At 41.6% G+C, this 22,102-nt stretch overlaps 1 protein-coding gene and 1 long non-coding RNA gene across 4 annotated transcripts in view; one reads left to right on the top strand and one right to left on the bottom strand.

Annotated features, from left to right (window-relative positions):
- Nucleotides 1-22,102, top strand: part of efr3a (EFR3 homolog A (S. cerevisiae)) — a 255,814-nt gene that overhangs the window by 66,112 nt on the left and 167,600 nt on the right. For both annotated transcript variants that reach the window (XM_021612601.3, XM_021612602.3), the window contains exon 5: nt 8,387-8,537. In XM_021612601.3, coding sequence (XP_021468276.1) covers nt 8,387-8,537 — 151 coding nt within the window. The remainder of the gene's footprint in view (nt 1-8,386; nt 8,538-22,102) is intronic.
- LOC149981663 (uncharacterized) overlaps nt 1-22,102 on the bottom strand; it is a 190,775-nt gene that overhangs the window by 99,581 nt on the left and 69,092 nt on the right. The gene's annotated exons all lie outside the window — the stretch shown is intronic.

The following is a 22,102-nucleotide window of genomic DNA, read 5'->3' as shown; positions in this document are numbered from 1 at the left end:
TGGCCGTCCCCCATGATCACTTTGGATGAACTGCAGAGATCTACAGCTGAGGTGGGAGACTCTGTCCATAGGACAACAATCAGTCGTATATTTCACAAATCTGGCATTTATGGAAGAGTGGCAAGAAAGCCATTTCTTAAAGATATCCATAAAAAGTGTTGTTTAAAGTTTGCCACAAGCCACCTGGGAGACACACCAAACATGTGGAAGAAGGTGCTCTGGTCAGATGAAACCAAAATTGAACTTTTTGGCAACAATGCAAGACGTTATGTTTGGCGTAAAAGCAACACAGCTGAACACACCATCCCCACTGTCAAACATGGTGGTGGCAGCATCATGGTTTGGGCCTGCTTTTCTTCAGCAGGGACAGGGAAGATGGTTAAAATTGATGGGAAGATGGATGGAGCCAAATACAGGACCATTCTGGAAGAACCTGATGGAGTCTGCAAAAGACCTGAGACTGGGGCGGAGATTTGTCTTCCAACAAGACAATGATCCAAAACATAAAGCAAAATCTACAATGGAATGGTTCAAAAATAAACATATCCAGGTGTTAGAATGGCCAAGTCAAAGTCCAGACCTGAATCCAATCGAGAATCTGTGGAAAGAACTGAAAACTGCTGTTCACAAATGCTCTCCATCCAACCTCACTGAGCTCGAGCTGTTTTGCAAGGAGGAATGTGAAAAAATTTCAGTCTCTTGATGTGCAAAACTGATAGAGACATACCCCAAGCGACTTACAGCTGTAATCGCAGCAAAAGGTGGCGCTAAAAGTATTTACTTAAGGGGGCTGAATAATTTTGCACGCCCAATTTTTCAGTTTTTGATTTGTTAAAAAAGTTTGAAATATCCAATAAATGTCGTTCCACTTCATGATTGTGTCCCACTTGTTGTTGATTCTTCACAAAAAAATACAGTTTTATATCTTTATGTTTGAAGACTGAAATGTGGCAAAAGGTCGCAAAGTTCAAGGGGGCCGAATACTTTCACAAGGCACTATATATTATTCCGAGTGTTGGTGACTGCAACAATTTAATTACACTTTTTTGCCAACATTTACGGACACTGGCCATATTCAACAGGTTTTGAGCGTTCGTAAATTTGTCAGTTATTCTTTTAGTTATTGGAATTTACTGTCTATCGACAGTTAGCAGTGACATCATGAACATTCTATTGACATGGTTACTTGCATAGTGGTCTTTTGTCTAGACATGTAGGTAGTTAGCTAAACAATGAACCATAATCCAAACTCATGATGTTATTACCCTTCATGAATCTGCAGGTAGCTAACCAACCAGGTTCAATGTTAGCTAGCTAACATTAGGCTATAACTAGCAATAAAAATGGCTCAGAGATACAAATAATATAGTCATACAAGTAGCATTAGCTAGTGAGCCAGCCTAGATTCTTGAAACAAGTGATATATGGTGACAACGATGTCTGTAGCGGATATATGGTTTGGGAAGTTTTTATCGCCTGGTCACACACAGCTGATTTGTTGTGCATTGAAGTCCACAAAAGAAGGGAAAAGGTGAGAGGAGGTGAATGCATACATGCGAGAAGGAATACAACGTGGTTGCTATGAAAGTGAACTACTGTATGCTTACACATGATCATGAAAGATGATCTGAGTACTTATGTAAATAAGTTATTTCTGTTCTATTTTTAAAAAATACATTTGCAAAAATATCTAAACCTTTTTTCGCATGGTCATTATGGGATATTGTGTGTAGATTGAGGAAACAATTAATTTCATAAATTTCATAAGGCTGTAATGTAATTCAAGGGGCCTGAATACGTGTGTGTGAACAAGTTATACGGGCCTGAATACGTGTGTGTGTGAACTGAACAAGTTCCACATATGTGACTAACAGAAATTGAATAATATGTCCCTGAACAAAGGGGGGGGTCAAAATCAAAAGTAACAGTCATTATCTGGTGTGGCCACCAGCTGCATTAAGTACTGCAGTGCATCTCCTCCTCAAAGACTGCACCAGATTAGCCAGTTCTTGCTGTAAAATGTTACCCCACTCTTCCACCAAGGCACCATCGATAAGAAACATTACTGTGCAGCCGTATTCATTGATCTGGCCAAGGCTGTCGACTCTGTCAATCACCACATCCTCATTGGCAGACTCGACAGCCTTGGTTTCTCAAATGATTGCCTCGCCTGGTTCACCAACTACTTCTCTGATAGAGTTCAGTGTGTCAAATCGGAGGGTCTGTTGTCCGGACCTCTGGCAGTCTCTATGGGGGTGCCACAGGGTTCAATTCTTGGACCGACTCTCTTCTCTGTATACATCAATGAGGTCGCTCTTGCTGCTGGTGAGTCTCTGATCCACCTCTACGCAGACGACACCATTCTGTATACTTCTGGCCCTTCTTTGGACACTGTGTTAACAACCCTCCAGGCAAGCTTCAATGCCAAACAACTCTCCTTCCGTGGCCTCCAATTGCTCTTAAATACAAGTAAAACTAAATGCATGCTCTTCAACCGATCGCTACCTGCACCTGCCCGCCTGTCCAACATCACTACTCTGGACAGCTCTGACTTAGAATACGTGGACAACTACAAATACTTAGGTGTCTGGTTAGACTGTAAACTCTCCTTCCAGACCCATATCAAACATCTCCAATCCAAAGTTAAATCTAGAATTGGCTTCCTGTTTTGCAACAAAGCATCCTTCACTCATGCTGCCTAACATACCCTTGTAAAACTGACCATCCTACTAATACTCGACTTTGGCAATGTCATTTACAAAATAGCCTCCAATACCCTACTCAACAAATTGGATGCAGTCTAACACAGTGCAATCCGTTTTGTCACCAAAGCCTCATATACTACCCACCATTGCGACCTGTACGCTCTCGTTGTCTGGCCCTCGCTTCATACTCGTCGCCAAACCCACTGGCTCCATGTCATCTACAAGACCCTGCTAGATAAAGTCCCCCCTTATCTCAGCTCGCTGGTCACCATAGCATCTCCCACCTGTAGCACACGCTCCAGCAGGTATATCTCTCTAGTCACCCCCAAAACCAATTATTTCTTTGGCCGCCTCTCCTTCCAGTTCTCTGCTGCCAATGACTGGAACAAACTACAAAAATCTCTGAAACTGGAAACACTTATCTCCCTCACTAGCTTTAAGCACCAACTGTCAGAGCAGCTCACAGATTACTGCACCTGTACATAGCCCACCTATAATTTAGCCCAAACAACTACCTCTTTCCCTACTGTATTTCATTATTCATTCATTTTGCTCCTTTGCACCCCATTATTTTTATTTCTACTTTGCACATTCTTCCATTGCAAATCTACCATTCCAGTGTTTTACTTGCTATATTGTATTTACTTTGCCACCATGGCCTTTTTTTGCCTTTACCTCCCTTATCTCACCTCATTTGCTCACATCGTGTATATAGACTTGTTTATACTGTATCATTGACTGTATTATTGACTGTATGTTTGTTTTACTCCATGTGTAACTCTGTCGTTGTATGTGTCGAACTGCTTTGCTTTATCTTGGCCAGGTCGCAATTGTAAATGAGAACTTGTTCTCAACTTGCCTACCTGGTTAACCTCTAGCGTCGAGCAATCCCGTATCTGGGAGCGTAATCATAGCCTCAAGCTCATTACCATAACGCAACGTTTCCTATTCATGAAAATCGCAAATGAAATAAATATATTGAAATACAAGCTTAGCCTTTTGTTAACAACACTGCCATCTCAGAGTTTCAAAATATGCTTTAACCAAAGCTACACAAGCATTTGTGTAAGAGTATTGATAGCCTAGCATAGCATTAAGCCTAGCATTCATCAGGCAACATTTTCACAAAAACAAGAAAAGCATTCAAATAAAATAATTTACCTTCAAAGAACTTTGGATGTTTTCAATGAGAAGACTCTGTTAGATAGCAAATGTTCATTTTTTCCAAAAAGATTCTTTGTGTAAGAGAAATCGCTCCGTTTTTTTCATCACGTTTGGCTAAGAAAAAAAAAAACGAAAATGCAGTCACTTACAACGCCAAACTTTTTTCCAAATTAGCTCCATAATATCGACAAACATGGAAACGTTGTTTAGAATCAATCCTCAAGGTGTTTTTCACAATTCTATTCGATGAAAAATCATTCCTGGCAGTCGGTTTCTCATCAGAGCCAAACTGAAAAATACTGCAGCTGGAGATTACACAATAATTGCGACGGAGGACACCAAAGCGACCACCTATTAAATGTAGTCTCTTATGGTCAATCTTCCAATGATATGCCTACAAGTACGTCACAATGCTGCAGACACCTTGGGGAAAACGTGGAAAAGGTAAGCTGACTCCTAGCTCCTCCACAGCCATATAAGGAGTCATTGCCATGAGGCAGTTTAAAAAAATGCGGCACTTCCTGATTGTATTTTTATCTGGGTTTTTTCTGTAACATCAGTTCTGTGGCACTCACAGACAATATCTTTGCAGTTTTGGAAACGTCAGTGTTTTCTTTCCAAAGCTGTCAATTGTATGCATAGTCGAGCATCTTTTCGCGACAAAATATCTTGTTTAAAACGGGAACGTTTTTCATCCCAAAATTTAAAGAGCGCCCCCTATATCGAAGAAGTTAAATAAAGGTGAAATAAATACATTAATTAAAAAACCTGCAAGTTCCCGGACATTTCTGGTGGGTTTGGCCCTAGCCCTCACCTTCCGATCCAACAGGTCCCAGACGTGCTCAATGGGATTGAGTTCTGGGCTCTTTGCTGGCCATGGCAGAACAATGACATTCCTGTCTTGCAGGAAATCACGCACAGAACGAGCAGTATGGCTGGTGACATTGTCATGCTGGAGGGTCATGTCAGGATGAGCCTGCAGGAAGGGTACCACATAAGGGAGGAGGATGTCTTCCCTGTAACGCACAGCGTTGAGATTGCCTGCAATGACAACAAGCTCAGACCGATGATGCGGTAACACACCGCCACAGACCATGACGGACCCTCCACCTCCAAATCAATCCTGCTCCAGAATACAGGCCTCGGTGTAACGCTCATTCCTGAGACGATAAACACAAATCCCGACCCATCACCCCTGGTGAGACAACACCGCGACTCATCAGTGAAGAGCACTTTTTGCCAGTCCTGTCTGCACTGATGGAGGGATTGTGTGTTTTTGGTGTAACTTGGGCAGTTGTTGTTGCTATCATGTACCTGTGCTGCATGTGTGAAGTTCGGATGTTCCGATCCTGTGCAGGTGTTGTTACACGATCATCTGTCCGTCCTGTCTCCCTGTAGCACTGTCTTAGGCGTCTCAGTAACGGCATTGCAATTTTTTGCCCTGGCCACATCTGCAGTCCTCATGCCTCCTTGCAGCATGCCTGAGGCACGTTCATGCAGATGAGCAGAGACCCTGGGCATATTTATTTTTGTGGTTTTCAGAGTCAAGTTTTCATAACTCTGAACTTAATACCTACCCTGTGTAAAGCTGTTAGTGTCTTAACGACCGTTCCACAGGTGCATGTTCATTAACTGTTTATGGTTGATTGAACAAGCATGGGGAAACGGTGTTTAGACTCTTTACAATGAAGATCTTTGAAGTTATTTGGATTTTTATGAATTATCTTTGAAAGACAGGGTCCTGAAAAAGGGATGTCTCTTTTTTTTGCTGAGTTTAGGTATACTTTCTTACTTACTACCGGTCAAATGTTTTAGAACACCTTCTCATTCAAGGGGTTTTCTTTATTTTTTACTATTTTCTACATTGTAGAATAATATTGAAGACATCAAAACTATGAAATAACACATGGAATCGTGTAGTAACCAGAAAATTGTTAAACAAATCAAAATATATATATTTTTTGAGATTCTTCAAATGGCCACCCTTTGCCTTGATAACAGCTTTCTCTCAACCAGTTGCATGACTGCATTTCAATTAACAGGTGTGCCGCCTTAAAAGTTAATATGTGGATTTTCTTTTCTTTGTGAAATTATGATCAACTTGTGTTTTTCCCACCGTAAAGCATGGAGGAGGAGGTGTGATGGTGTTGGGGGGGGCTTTGCTGATGACACTGTTTGATTTATTCAGAATTCAAGGCACACTTCACCAGAATGGCTACCACAGCATTCTGTAGCGATACACCGTTCCATCTGGTTTGCACTTTGTCCTATAATTATTTTTCAACAGAACAATGACCCAACACACCTCCAGGCTGTGTAAGGGCTATTTTTTTCAAGGAGTGATGGAGTGCTGCATCAGATGACCTGGCCTCCACATTCACTGAGCTCAACCCAATTGAGATGGTTTGGGGATGAGTCGGACTGCAGAGTGAAGGAATAGCAGCCAACAAGTGCTCAACAAATGTGGGAACCTCTTGAAGACTGTTGGAAAAGCATTCCAGAAGCTGGCTGAGAGAATGCAACAGTGTGCAAAGCTATCAAGGCAAATAGTACCAGCAAAACACTAGTCTCAACTTAAACAGTGAAGAGGCTGGCCTTCTAGGCAGAGTTCCTCTGTCCAGTGTCTGTGTTCTTTTGCCCATCTTAATTGTTTGTTTTTATTGGCTAGTTTGAGATATGGCTTTTTCTTTGCAACTCTGCCTAGAAGGCCAGCATCCCGGATTCGCCTCTTCACTGTTGATGTTGAGGCGGGTGTTTTGTGGGTACTATTTAATGAAGCTGCCAGTTGAGGACTAGACACACTAATGTACTTGTCCTCTTGCTCAGTTGTGCACCGGGGCCACCCACACCTCTTTCTATTCTGGGTAGCGCCAATTTGTGCTGTTCTGTGAAGGGAGTAAAAAAATAAGAGATTTTCTTTAAAAAACAAGGACATTTCTAAGTGATGCTAAACTTTTGAATGTGTGTGTCATATATATATCTATATCTATCCTAGATCCTAATTAATTCAAAATGAAGATGTATGTCTTTACACCCCAGACGTATTCCTTGGTGGAAGTACCTTTGGCAGCCAGTGAAAACATATTTTTTTAGAAACTTGTGCAAATCTATTAAAGATTAAATATTTCATTTACATAAGTATACACTCCCCTGTTTCAATACTTTGTAGAAGCACATTTGGCAGTGATTATAGCTGTGAGACTTTAAGTCTCAAAGACTTTTCCACACCTGGATTGTGTAACATTTATTATTTTCAATATTTATCAATGTCAAATTGGATGTTTATCAGTGCTGGACAACCATTTTCAGGTCTTACCATAGTCTAGAAAATCTAACTCGGCCACTCAAACATTCACTGTCTTCTTGGTAAGTAACTCCAGTGTAGATTTGTCCTTGTGTTTTAGAATATTGTCCTGCTGAAAGGTTATCTCCCAGTGTCTGGTGGAAAGCAGACTGAACCAGGTTTTCCTCTAGGATTTTGCCTGTGCTTAGCTCAACTACATTTTTTTTATCATGAAAAACTCCCCAGTCCTTATCGATTACTAGCATACCCATAACATGATGCAGCCACCACTATGCTTGGAAATATGGAGGGTTGTACTCCGTAATGTGTTTATTGGATTTTCCCCAGGACAAAAATGTATTGCTTTGCCACATTTTTGGCAGAATTACTTTATTGCCTTGTTGTAAACGGAATGCATGTTTTGGAATATTTTTATTCTGTACTGGCTACTATTTTTTAACTCTTTTAAATTAGGTTAGTATTGTGGAGTAACTACAATGTTGTTGATCCATCCTCAGTTTCCTCCTATCACAACCATTAAACTCTAACCATTTTATTCACCGTTGGCCTCATGGTGAAATCCCAAGAAATGTGGAGTAGGTTGTCTAGATCTGCACTAAAAAAACTGTGCCACGGGTGTTTAGACTAGGCACTGTATGTTATGGTCTGCCTGTAATGGCTGTGACATGAAAACTAACCCCGCTGCCTGCTTGTCATTGCCCTGAACCCTCAACACATAATACATCCAATGCCAGTCTTTGAGAATGGCTGCCTGGCTACCCAAACTCCTTGCTCCGGCCAAACGAAACGCCATGCCCACGGATGTTAGTTTCTTCTCCGCAATGAGTCTGAATCTGAGTACTTCCCCAACTATTTATAGAACACACACATTTTGACCATTCTGATTGGTCCCTGAAATACTGATGGGTTGGACCAGAGATGGAACACATTTGGGTCATGCGGCATTTAGAAAATGTGTCATTGGCTTTGATTCTCTGATTGGTTCGAGATTTTCCAATTGCCGATAACTTAATTTTGTACAACACCTCTCATTTTGACGTCACCACAGACTACTTCAACGATGGCAGTCTCAGACTGAATTATGTAGCAACAAACAGCAGTGGAAGAATTCAGTTTGAGTCGTTAGGCAACCAGAATGGCTACTCTGCTACCTGAACCATTTTATATTTTATAAATATACTGAAAATAATTAACATTCTCTTGACCCATGCAGGTACGTAGTCATCGCCATGGAGGCTCTGGACCAGCTCCTGATGGCCTGTCACTCCCAGAGCATCAAGCCCTTTGTGGAGAGCTTCCTCCACATGGTGGCCAAGCTGCTGGAGTCCCGGGAGCCAGACCTGCAGGTCCTGGGGACCAACTCGGTAAGTAACACCCCATGGTCCTTTGTGGCTCAGCTGCTCGACCATGGCACTTGCCACGTAAGGATTGTGGGTTCGATTACTGCTGTTGACCACCCATACGGAAATGTATGCACACATGACTGGAAGTCGATTATAAAAATACAGTGCCTTCAGAAAGTATTCACATCTTTTGACTTTTTCCACATGTTGTTACATTACAGCCTTATTCTAAAATGGATTAAAAAAAATCCTCATCAATCTACACACAATACCCCATAATAACAAAGCAAAAGCAGTTTTTTGAAATATCACATTTACTTAAAATATTTAGACCCTTTACTCAGGTACTTTGTTGAAACACCTTTGGCAGCGATTACATCCTCAAGTCTTCTTGGGTATGACGCTACATGCTTGGTACACCTGTATTTGGGGAGTTTCTCCCATTCTTCTCTGCAGAGCCTCTCAAGCTCTGTCAGGTTGGATAGAGAGCGTCGCTGCACTGCTATTTTCAGGTCTCTCCAGATGTTCAATCGGGTTCTAGTCCGGCTCTGGATGAGCCACTCGAACATTCAGAGACTTGTCCCGAAGCCATTCCTGCGTTGTCTTGGCTGTGTGCTTAGGGTCGTTGTCTTGTTGGAAGGTGAAGGAACCATCTTGGTGGATTCCAAACTTCTTTTTAAGAATAATGGAGGCCTCTGTGTTCTTGGGGACCTTCAATGATGCAGACATTTTTTTCCCCAGATCTGTGCCTCGACACAATCCTGTCTCTGAGCTCTACGGACAGTTCCTCATGGCTTGGTTTTTGCTCTGACTTGCACTGTCAACTCTGGGACTTTTATATAGACAGGTGTAAATCTTTCCAAATCATGTCCAATAAAGAGATTTTTACCACAGGTGGACTCCAGTGAAGTTGTAGAAGCATCTCAAGGATGATCAATGGCAACAAGATGCACCTGAGCTCAATTTCGAGTCTCATGACAAAGGGTCTGAATACTTATGTAAATAAGTTATTTCTGTTTTTAAAAATGTCTAAACTTGTTTTCGCTTTGTCATTATGGGGCATTGAGATTGAGAAAAAAAAAGCGACAACAACTGTAATATCTTGATTAGATAAGTATCCACACCCCTGAGTCAATACATGTTAAATCCACTTTGAGGGCCTCCCGAGTGGCGCAGTGGTCTAAGGCACTTGCATCGCTGTGCTAGCTGTGCCACTAGAGATTCTTGTTTCGAGTACAGGCTGTCTCGCAGGCCCATGGGGCGGCACACATTTGGCCCAGCATCATCTGGGTTAGGGGAGGGTTTGGCCGGCAGGAATGTCCTTCTTCTAACGCGCATTAGCGACTCCTGTGGCGGGCCGGGCGCAGTACACACTGACAAAGTACACGTTGACACCAATGTGTGGCTGGCTTCCGAGTTGAGTGTGTATTGTGTCAAGAAGCAGTGCCGCTTGGTCGGATTGTGTTTCGGAGTACGCACAGCTCTCAACCTTCGCCCCTCCCATGTCCGTACGGGAGTTGCAGCGATGAGACAAGACTGTAACTACCAATTGGATACCGGGAAAATGGGAGAAAAGGGAGGTAAAGAAGCTGTGAGTCTTTCTGGGTAAGTCTCTAGAGCTTTGCACACCTGGATTTTACAATATTTGCACATTATTCTCTAGGCAGCCGTTTTCAGGTCTTGCCATATATTTTCCATAACAAAGTGGTTTAATACTTATTTGACATGTCAGCTTTTCATTTTTTATTCATTTGTAAAAATTCCTAAAACATAATTCCACTTTTTGGGTGATTGGGTTTATTTATTTTTTTATTTCACCTTTATTTAACCATGTAGGCCAGTTGAGAACAAGTTCTCATTTACAACTGCGACCTGGCCAAAATAAAGCAAAGCAGTGCAACATAAACAACACCACAGAGTTACACATGGGATAAACAAACGTACAGTCAATAACACAATAGAAAATATGTATACAGTGTGTGCAAATGACGTAAGGAGGTAAAGCAATAAATAGGCCATAGTGGCGAAGTAATTACAATTTAGCAATTAACACTGGAGTGACAGATGTGCAGATGAGGATGTGGAAGTAGAAATACTGGTGTGCAAAAGAGCAGAAAATAATTAAAATATGGGGATGAGGTAGGTAGGTATTTGGTTGGATGTGCTTTTTACAGATGGGCTGTGTACAGCTGCAGCGATCGGTAAGCTGCTCTGACAGCCGCTGCTTGAAGTTACTGAGGGAGATATGTCTCCTACTTCAGTGATTTTTGCAATTTGTTCCACTCATTGGCAGCAGAGAACTGGAAGGAAAGGCGGCCAAGGGAGGTGTTGACTTTGGGGATAACCAGTGAAATATTCCTGCTGGAGTGCATGCTACGGGTTGGTGTTGCTATGGTGACCAGTGAGCTGAGATAAGGCGGAGCTTTACCTAGCAAAGACTTATAGATGACCTAGAGCCTGTGGGTTTGGCGACGAATTTGTAGCGAGGACCAGCCAATGAGAGCTTACTGGTTGCAGTGGTGGGTAGTTGGTGACAAAACGGATGGCACTGTGATAGACTGCATCTTATTTGCTGAGTAGAGTGTTGGAGGTTATTTTGTAAATTACATCGCCAAAGTCTAGGATTGGCAGGATAGTCAGTTTTACGAGGGTATGTTTGGCAGCATGAGTGAAGGATGCTTTGTTGCGAAATAGGAAGCCTATTCTAGATTTAACTTTGGATTGGAGATGCTTAATGTGAGTCTGGGAGGAGAGTTTACAGTCTAGTCAGACACCTAGGTATTTATAGTTGCCCACATATATATGCCAGTGACACAAACTTAATATAATCAATTTTAAATTCAGGCTGTAAAACATGTGGAAAAAGTCCAAAGGTGTGAGTACTTTCTGAAGCCACTGTTAGAAGGAATGCAAAATAAACTGCCATATGGATTGAATTTGAAAGATTTGTCATTTCATTGGGATTCAATGTAAGTGTTTAGGACCGTGGTTGAAAGACTGTGTTCGAATGAAATGTACCTCACTCATGCAATTCATCCCCCCCTCATTTATGGTCATTTAAATGTATTATTTCATTACTGTTTTAAACAATGTGAAGTTCGGATATCCTGAATGTTTGAAAGTTGGTCATGTATCTTAAATGGCATAGAATAGATAGATGGAATGATTGGACTGGTTGATTGATTAAATGATTGATGGGATATCCTGAACATGTGACAGTTGGTTTGGTGTCTCCATCTATAATGGTGAGTCATTTTATGGAAACATTTTTATATAGTTATAGTTTTAGAAAGATTTTAAAGAATTTGAAGTTCTTAAAAACTTTAGTACGTCACTGGGGCTGAGCTCCCTGCTATCCAGGACCTCTTTATCAGGCGGTGTGAAAGGAAGTCCGGAAAAGTCATTAAAGACTCGAGCCACCCATAGCCTGTTCCCTCTGCTTCTGCACGGCAAGCGATACCGGTGCAACAAGCAGGCCTGCCAACGCGCACACTGTCGTGTCTTTACTATCATTAAATTGAAGACTTAGTTTTTATCAAAGATTCTCTGTAATTAGTATTACGTGATCAAACTGATTAATCATGTAACTGTAATTAACTAGGAAGTCGGAGCACCAAGGAAAATATTCAGATTACAAAGTAATAATTTCCCAATATAACCTTTCAAATATTTTATATCTGATCAATTAGTCTTCATACTAATGAATGATTTACTTTACCTCACGTTACTCTCATTCCAGTCGTAAATTGTTGGTTATCTGCACGAACCCAGTCCTTATTATGAGTCATCCATACATCAATTGTCTTAAATCATTTATTTATTACTAACTAAGTAATTCGCAGAAATGCATAAACAAACAAAGTAAATATGGTTACAAGAAATGATAGGAGAATGTGCCCTAGTGGGCTAAACCGGAATGGCGGCTTGTTAGACGAGGGAAGTCGGGGTCGACTAAGAAGTCACTACAGAGTTAAGAATTATAACAATTGAAATGCTAATCCTTTACACATGAACACTCACTCATTTGGGAACAATTGCAATCATATATATATATATATATATATATATATATATATATATATATATATATATATATATATATATATATATATATATATATATATATATATATATATATATATTTACGCTCAGTGTGTCGTTTTGATCTTTGTTGAAAAGTTAGTTTCTGTTGGAGAGTTTTCGTCCTCTCTCTCTCTCTCTCTCTCTCTCTCTCTCTCTCTCGTGGTTAGAATGGCTTGTTCAGAGCGACATTCATTCCTTTTGTTGTAGAATGAATGTTTCAGCGGTTGTTATTCGCTTTCAATGATACCGAATTCCTAGCAGCAGACTAGTAATTAATATCAAAGACTTGTTCTTATTCTGTCGGTATCGATAGTCTAAGAGTTTAACCACGTGGTATGGTTAAAATATTCAGCAATGGTCTGCAACCTTTGTCCTCCCGTGATTGAGAGAAACATGCTTTACTGAGAATTTCTCAAAGTTGGGTTTTATTTGGAATTGCAGAAAAGGGTCCCAGGATGCCTGATTGGGCTCATGGGCGGTCCTCTGATTTTGTTCAACTCAAAAGGGAATTGGAGTTACCTTCATTAAACAGTCCAAAATCACATGACACAATTTTACAAACAGTATCATACTCACTCATTCATCTTATACAACAATTAAATGTAAACCTCATATCTGAGGCTATTATATAAACAGCGTTATGGTAATGTGGCCGCACCGTCTCCCATGAGCTTCCCCAAGTTGTAACAAACGGACCAGTTCGTAGCTGGATTCTTCACCGATCTTTTATACCTTCTCCGGAACGTAAACGTTGTTCGGGACCTCAAGTTCTGTGAGGTGGAAGAAATTCCTTTGTTCTCTATGAAAATTCACTCTGTCTCTATGGCCATGAGGAGATCCTCAGGAATTTACGACCTCCTTCTGACCACAGCAGCCTAGTTGAAGGAGGAAAGGGGGGGTCAGGGAGAGGGGGATGGGTCTTGCTGTTCTCAAAGAGGGCAACGTCATGACAACACATTTTGTGTGACAACTACGCAATTCTCTGTCCATGTACGCTGGTACGAGATTGGAGTTAATGGTACGCAGAAATGAATAGGTCCTGATAATTATTGTTTCTTTTTTTTTTTTACATTTGAATAAAAAATTCATCCACTGAGTAAATCTAACATCCTGATTCTCGAACTGCCACACAGATGTGTACAGAGTTTGTGTCAACGGACATGAAGAATGATGTATCATTATTCGACGTAGCTGCCTCGTGTCTGCCCCTCTTCCTGTTTGTTGTAATGCTGAGATTCCCGACTGTCAGCTGTACATAAACACATGGACAAATCCCTTTGACTCTGTGTGTTGTGGAAAGGTAAACACTAATTGTTTCAAGCTAACTTTAGAGAACATAAGATGGACATTCAGTGGGCTCTGAAGTGCCAGCTGTTCACTCACATTTGCTAGTGAAAGAAATTAAATGCAAATACAAAAAATAACTGTTCGCATTTGTGCGAGTGTGATATGCATTTAATTCCCAGTAGTTGTATTTTCCACGTAACATTACAAGGATCACGCAACCTGATAGACTGTAACTGTAATTTTAATCCACGTCACAAAAAGCATTACAAAAGTATAATCAAATATAAACATCTTGTCGTTAAACAACCTCTTTGAACTACCCATCTCGGATCCGGGAGAATTGTCATCAACTACACTAATTAGCATAGCGCAACGGTCAAAAAATATTACTAGAAAATATTCATATTCATGAAATCACAAGTGAAATATAGTGAAACACAGCTTAACCTTTTGTTAATCACCCTGTCATCTCAGATTTTGAAATGATTCTTTACAGCCAAAGACAAGCGTTTGTGTAAGTTTATCGATAGCCTAGCATAGCATTATGTCCAGCTAGCAGCAGGAAGCTTGGTCACGAAAATCTGAAAAGCAATCAAATTAATAGTTTACCTTTGAGCTTCGGATGTTTTCACTCACGAGACTCCCAGTTAGACAGCAAATGTTCCTTTTGTTCCATAAATATTATTTTTATACCCAAAATACCTCCGTTTGTTGGCCACGTTATGTTGAGAAATCCACCGGAAATAGCGGTCACGACAACGCTGACCAAAATTCCAAATTATATCCATAATATCGACAGAAACATGGCAAACGTTTTTTATAATCAATCCTCAAGGTGTTTTTCAAATATCTATTTGATAATATATCAACTGGGACAATTGGCTTTTCAGTAGGAGCGAGAGAAAAAATGACTACCTCTGTCTTTTACGCAAGAATCACTCTGAGAGCCCTCAGCTGGCCACTTACGCAATGTAGTCGTTTACGCTCATTCTTCAACATAAAGGCGTGAAACTACGTCAAAATGCTGTAGACACCTTAGGGAATACGTAGAAAAAGGAATCTGGTTGATATCCCTTTCAATGGACAATAGGGGTGCATAGGAACACAACTGTTTCAAAACATGAGTCACTTCCTGATTGGATTTCTCTTATGCTTTTGCCTGCAATATCAGTTCTGTTATACTCACAGACAATATTTTTTAAAATTTGGAAAATTTAGAGTGTTGTCTATCCTAAGCTGTCAATTATATGCATATTCTAGCATCTGGTCCTGGGAAATAGGCCGTTTACTTTGGGCACGTTATTTTTCAAAAAAATTAAAATAGTGCCCCCTAGCTTCAAGAAAATGAAGTCGGGAGTTTAGAAGACTGTGCGATGAAGAATGAATGAGTGTCTGGTATCAGCTATAGAGGCAATGCTTCTAAAAGGCATTTGGACTAGATTTGAGATTTTATCAATTTCGAAAATCTGAAATTTTTTATGCACTGCAAAGAAATACAGTAGGGCAGAGTCTGGTCAACATGCGCACAGATCAGGCCTAGAGAGAAATCGGCACAATGAAATGGGGGGGGGGGGGGCAGCCTGGTCTACTCCCACCTTTCGACTGTGATGTTTGGGATATTGGTCATATTCCACAGTAATTAAGACTGCGAACCAATATTTAGTCTCGTTGCCAAGAACAAAACCCAGTACAGCCTCCCTCAGTACAGACATGCTGAGTGACCACGTTACCAGGAAGGTTTCAATGATTGCCAGAGGAACTGTTTGCCCTGCTGCGTAAGGCTAAATCTGCTAGCTACCAGGCAAATCTGTCTAGGAAATTATTTCCTGAACGTTTGAAGGTCTCCAGAAGATTTGTGCTCACCCACTGTTTCCTATCGTAGCTTTTTAGTTTTTATTATGGATAATATGTTGATTTGATACTGATGCTCTGCTTCAAACATTTGTTCTTCTCATATCAGAGTTTTAAAAAAATAAGACATTTGTACCTAAAAAAAACTCCAAGTATAAAGGCCCTTTATGTGTTCTTTCTAATTACATCTTGTTAATGACATTTACCATATGTGTAAATGGAATGCTATAGTTTTGGCAAGTCTGTTGTGTCATGCACAAAGTAGATGTCCTAAGTGATTTTTTCCAACAATTGTTTACAGACATATTATTTCACTTGTAATTCACTTGTAATATCACCAGTGGGTCGGAAGTTTACATACACTAAGTTGACTGTGCCTTTAAACAGCTTGGAAAATTCCAGAAAATAATGTCATGGCTTTGGAAGCTTCTGATAGGCTAATCGACATAATTTGAGTCAATTGGAGGTGTACCTGTGGATGTACTTCAAGGCCTACCTTCAAACTCAGTGCCTCTTTGCTTGACATCATGGGAAAATCAAAAGAAATCAGCCAATTTCCAAATGCCTGAAGATACCACATTCATCTGTACAAACAATTAGTACCCAAGTATAAACACCATGGGACCACGCAGCCGTCATACTACTCAGGAAGGAGATGCATCCTGTCTCCTAGAGATGAACGTGCAAAAAGTGCAACTCAATCCCAGAACAGCAAAGGACCTTGTGAAGATGCTGGAGGAAACGGGTACAAAAGTATCTATATCCCCAGTAAAATGAGTCCTATATCGACATAATCTGAAAGGCCGCTTAGCAAGGAAGAAGCCACTGCTCCAAAACCGCCATAAAAAAAGCCAGACTACGGTTTGCAACTGCACATGTGGACAAAGATCATACTTTTTGAAGAATTGTCCTCTGGTCTGATGAAACAAAAATGAACTGTTTGGCCATTATGACCATTGTTATGTTTGGAGGAAAAAGGGGGTGACTTACAAGCCGAAGAACACCATCCCAACCGTGAAGCACGGGGGTGGGGCAGCATCATGTTGTGGGGGTGATTTACTGCAGGAGGGACTGGTGCACTTCACAAAATAGAAGGTGTCATGAGAAAGGACATTTATGTGGATATATTGAAGCAGCTTCTCAAGAAATAAGTCAGGAAGTTAGATTGGTCGCAAATGGGTCTTCCAAATGGACAATGTCCCCAAGCATTCTTCCAAAGTTGTGGCAAAATGGCTTAAGGACCACAAAGTCAAGGTATTTTAGTGGCCACCACAAATCCCTGATGCCCTGCTGCATAAGGCTAAATCTGCTAGCTACCAAGCAAATCTGACCTCAATCCTATAGAAAATGTGTGGGCAGACCTGAAAAATCGTGTGCGAGCAAGGAGGCCTATAAACCTGACTCAGTTACACACACTCAGTCAGGAGGAATGGGCCAAAATTCACCCAACTTATTGTGGGAAGCTTTTTTTGGTCCTCCAATAATCGGTGTCTGCGTTAAAAAATCATAATCTGTTGACCTCTAGTGTGTGTGTGTGTGTGTGTGTGTGAGAGAGAACTTGTGCACAGATGGAGAAAGTAACAGTCAATTGGTGATGAATGAGCTGTCTTACCGTAGAAGGCTTGGCTGGCTGTGTGTTGTAAATTGGGTCATAAATGTTTGGCTGGATAGAACCTGAATAATGATTTTATTATTTAAATTATCATCCTCTCTTTTCTTCTGTAGTTTGTCTCTCAAAATAAGAATCAAAGCTGTGATTTAGAATGTGTCTCCTTGAGAATAGACTAAGTTCAGTTCTGTCTTTTTGAAAGGAGAATTTAGGACATGAAACACCAGTGTAGAGTTTTTTTTTTCTCAGTATCAAGTCATCACCATATTGTCCTCACAGGAGTCCTCAGAATTGAACAATTACAGCTTAAAATTATTAATTTTTTTAAATGAGGGCTGAAATGAAGGAATGCATCACAGAAAGAGGGAAGAAGATAAGACTTGAGAGGAAAGTGTGAAGAAGCGATATAGCTCAAAGCATAAATACTTTTTCTGCAAGGTCACTCTGTTCCCAAGCAAGGACATCTCAAAACGGGGGACTGTTGCACTTACCGTCCACAAACTGACACAATATACTGTTTTGGTGGAGAGGAGAGGTCACATTTATTTCTGTTTTACACGGATACACTGTATACAGTTTTACAAACAATTGTTTGCTCAAATTCCCCCACGCTAGAGACAATGTTTTTGTCCAATTTTACATTTATTTTGTTATTTTTGGTCAGGGTTGCAATAAATGTGTATTTGCTAATCAGCGTGGACCGAAGGTTGTGGCTATGTTTTACTCTTAAGCATTCTAAAGATGACTGAGAAGTTGCTGTGTTTTTTTTCTTGGCACTGCCGCCTGTTCATTTGAGCCTGGAAACAGAGCCGGTTGTTTAGATGTGAAAGCCGATGAATTACTTATGTGTGGTATAGAGGCTGACTGAGGAGAGGGAGGAAGGAGGGTGTGGGTGGTAGGCTAGAGACTGCCTTTATGTGTGAGCCATGTTCATGGAATGTTCCCTTATGGCACAGGCTAAAACACCGAACTGGTCTCTTTTTAATTTGGTTGTGTACTTCTCATGGTTTCCCCCCCATTTTAGCCAGTTAGAAAATTAGCTAAGCATCCATGTTTGTTTTGTTCGCTCAGACTTGGTTTTGTGACCAAATTATATAACCTATCACCAGATTTAAATGAAAATCCTGGGAGGAGTATCCTAAACAGAAAATTTGACAGACTATAACATCAAACGGCTTATGTTTCATTCGAAAAAATATAGGCGCCTCAGAGATGACGAAATGTGAAAGTTGTGTATATATATGTAGATGTTTGTATTGTATGGTAGAATACATACATATGTGATATATCTGAATGTTTGGTGTATGTTCGGTATATTTGTATTATGTTATTTAACGACACAGCACATGAAACTGTTGATGAAGCTAATGTGAAAACTCGCTACAATTTTCCAAAAAGTGACAGTTGAAAAGGATCTATATCCTCCCTGTTCGTTTCGATATATGAGCCACAGTCGACTTGGTACACAGACACATGTAGTCATTGAGTCAGTCGCACAAGCGATCTTGTACATGCTATATTCATAACCACAGGGCAGTCATCCAACACCGCGTGTCTTATGGATACAACACAGTTACGATGGAGTGACCCGGGGTACCTGTGTTTGCCCTCGTTCACACTTTCCTCCCATCTTTGGCTGATTAGGCTGCTACTAATAGCCCTTCTTCTATTTTCAGTGTCTTTCACTTCCTGGCCCAAGTTTCCAAACTGAGGAATGGAGATGTCAAATTTTATTCGTCACATACACATGGTTAGCAGATGTTAATGTGAGTGTAGTGAAATGCTTGTGCTTCTAGTTCTGACTATACAGTAATATCTAACAAGTAATCTAACAATTTCACAACAACTACCTTATACACACAAGTGTAAAGGAATTAATAAAAATATGTACTTATAAATATATGGATGAGCGATGGCCGTGCGGCGTAGGCAAGATGCAGCAGATGGTATAGACTACAGTATATACATATGAGATGAGTGATGTAGGGTAGGTAACCATTAAATAAAGTGGCAATGTTTAAAGTGACTAGTGATACATTTATAACATCCAATTTTTTATTATTAAAGTGGCTAGAGATGAGTCAGTATGTTGGCAGCAGCCACTCAATGTTAGTGATCGTTGTTTAACAGTCTGATGGCCTTGAGATAAGCTGTTTTTCATTCTCTCACTCCCAGCTTTGATGCACCTGTACTGACCTCGCCTTCTGGATGATAGTGGGGTGAACAGGAAGTGGCTCAGGTGGTTGTTGTCCTTGATTATCTTTTTGGCCTTCCTGTGACATCGGGTGGTTTAGGTGTCCTGGAGGGCAGGTAGTTTGCCCCCGGTGATGCATTGTGCAGACCGCACTACCCTCTGGAGAGCCTTGCGGTTGTGGATGGAGCAGTTGTCATACCAGGCGGTGATACGGCCCGACAGGATGCTCTCGATTGTGCATCTGTAAAAGTTTCAGTGTTTTCGGTGACGAGCCAAATTTCTTCAGCCTCCTGAGGTTGTGGAGGCGCTGTTGCGCCTTCTTCACCATGCTGTCTGTGTGGGTGGACAGTTTCAGTTTGTCCGTGATGTGTACACCGAGGAACATAAAACTTTCCACCTTCTCCACTATTATCCCCTCTGTGGATAGGGGGCTCCCTCTGCTGTTTCCTGAAGTCCAAGATCATCTCCTTAGTTTTGTTGACTTTGAGTGTGAGGTTATTTTCCTGACACCACACTATGAGGGCTCTCACCTGTAGGCCGTTTCGTTGTTGTTGGTGATCAAGCCTACCACTGTATTGTCGTCTGCGAACTTGATGATTGAGTTGGAGGCATGCATGGCCACGCAGTCATGGGTGAACAGGGGGTACAGGAGAGGTTTGAGAATGCACCCTTGTGGGGCCCCAGTGTTGAGGATCAGTAGGGTGGAGATGTTGTTGTTTCCTACCCTCACCAACTGGGGGCAGGCCCGTCAGGAAGTCCAGGACCCAGTTGCACAGGGCGGAGTCGAGACCAAGGGTCTCGAGCTTAATGACGAGTTTGGAGTGTACTATGGTGTTAAATGCTGAGCTGTAGTCGATGAACAGCATTCTTACATAGGTATTCCTCTTGTCCAGATGGGTTAGGGCAGTGTGATTGTGTCATCTGTGGACCTATTGGGGCGGGAAGCAAATTGGAGTGAGTCTAGGGTGCCAGGTAGGGTGGAGGTGATATGATCCTTGACTAGTCTCTGAAAGCACTTCATGGTGACGGAAGTGAGTTCTACAGGGCGATAGTTGTTAAGCTCAGTTACCTTAGCTTTCTTGGGAACAGGAACAATGGTGGCCCTCTTGGAGCGTGTGGGAACAGCAGACTGAATAGGGATTGATTGAATATGTCCGTAAACACACCAGCCAGCTGGTCTTCGCATGCTCTGAGAACATGGCTAGGGATGCTCTCTGGGCCATCAGCCTTGCGAGGGTTAACACGTTTAAATGTTTTACTCACGTTGGCCGCGGTGAAGGAGAGCCCGCAGGTTTTGGTAGCAGGCCGTGTCAGTTTGCACTGTATTGTCCTCAAAGTGAGCAAAGAAGTTGTTTAATTTGTCTGGGAGCAAGACGTCGGTTTCTACGACGGGGCTGGTTTTTATATTCCGTGATTGACTGTAGACCCTGCCACATACGTCTCGTGTCTGAGACGTTGAATTGCGACTACTTTGTCTCTATACTGACGCTTAGCTTGTTTGATTACCTTGCGGAGGGAATAGCTACACTGTATGTATTTGGTCATGTTTGCAGTCGCCTTGCTGTGATGAAATGCAGTGGTTCACGCTTTCAGTTTTGCGTGAATGCTGCCATCAATCCACGGATTCTGGTGGGGAAGGTTTTAATAGTCACCGTGGGTACATCACCACCAATGCACTTGCTAATAAACTCACTCACAATCAGCCTATACGTGAATGTTGTTGTCTGAGGCTATCTGGAACATATCCCAGTCCACGTCATCAAAGTAATCTTGAACCGTGGAATCCGATTGGTCGGACTAGCGTTGAACAGACCTGAGCACGGGCGTTTCCTGTTTAAGTTTCTGTGTATAGGCTAGGAGCAACAAAATGGTGTTATGGTCAGATTTTCTGAAAAGAGGGCGAGGGAGGGCTTTGTATGCGTCGCGGAAGTTAGAGTAGCAATGATCCAGAATGCTGCCAGCCCGTTCGATATTGTGATAAAATTTAGGGAGCCTTGTTTTCAGATTAGCTTTGTTACAATTCCCAGCTACAATAAATGCAGCCTCAGGATCTATGGTTTACATAGTCCAATGAAGTCCTTTCAGGGCCGTCGGGGTGTCTGCTTGGGGGGGATATACAAGGCTGTGATTGTAATCGAAGATAATTCTCTTGGTAGATAATACGGTCGGCATTTGATTGTAAGGAATTCTAGGTCAGGTGAACAAAAGGACTTGAGTTCTTGTATGTTGTTATGATCACACCATGACTCGTTAATCATAAGGCAAACACCCCCGCCCTTCTTACCAGAGAGATGTTTGTTTCTGTCGGCTCGTTGCGTGAAGAAACCGGGTGGCTGTACCGACTGATAACGTATCCCGAGTGAGCAATGTTTCCGTGAAACAGAGAATGTTACAATCTCTGCTGTCTCTCTGGAAGTCAACCTTTGCTCGAATTTCATCTACCTTGTTGTCAAGAGACTGGACATTGGCTCGTAGTATACTCGGGATTGGTGAGCGATGTGCCCATCTACGGAGCCTGACCAGAAGACCACTCCGTCTACCCCTGCTGCGGCGCCGTTGTTT

The sequence above is a fragment of the Oncorhynchus mykiss genome, chromosome 8 (genome assembly GCF_057628025.1).
Source record: "Oncorhynchus mykiss isolate SJ-2025 chromosome 8, ASM5762802v1, whole genome shotgun sequence".
Lineage (NCBI taxonomy): Eukaryota > Metazoa > Chordata > Actinopteri > Salmoniformes > Salmonidae > Oncorhynchus > Oncorhynchus mykiss.
This window is presented reverse-complemented; position numbering and strand designations above follow the sequence as displayed.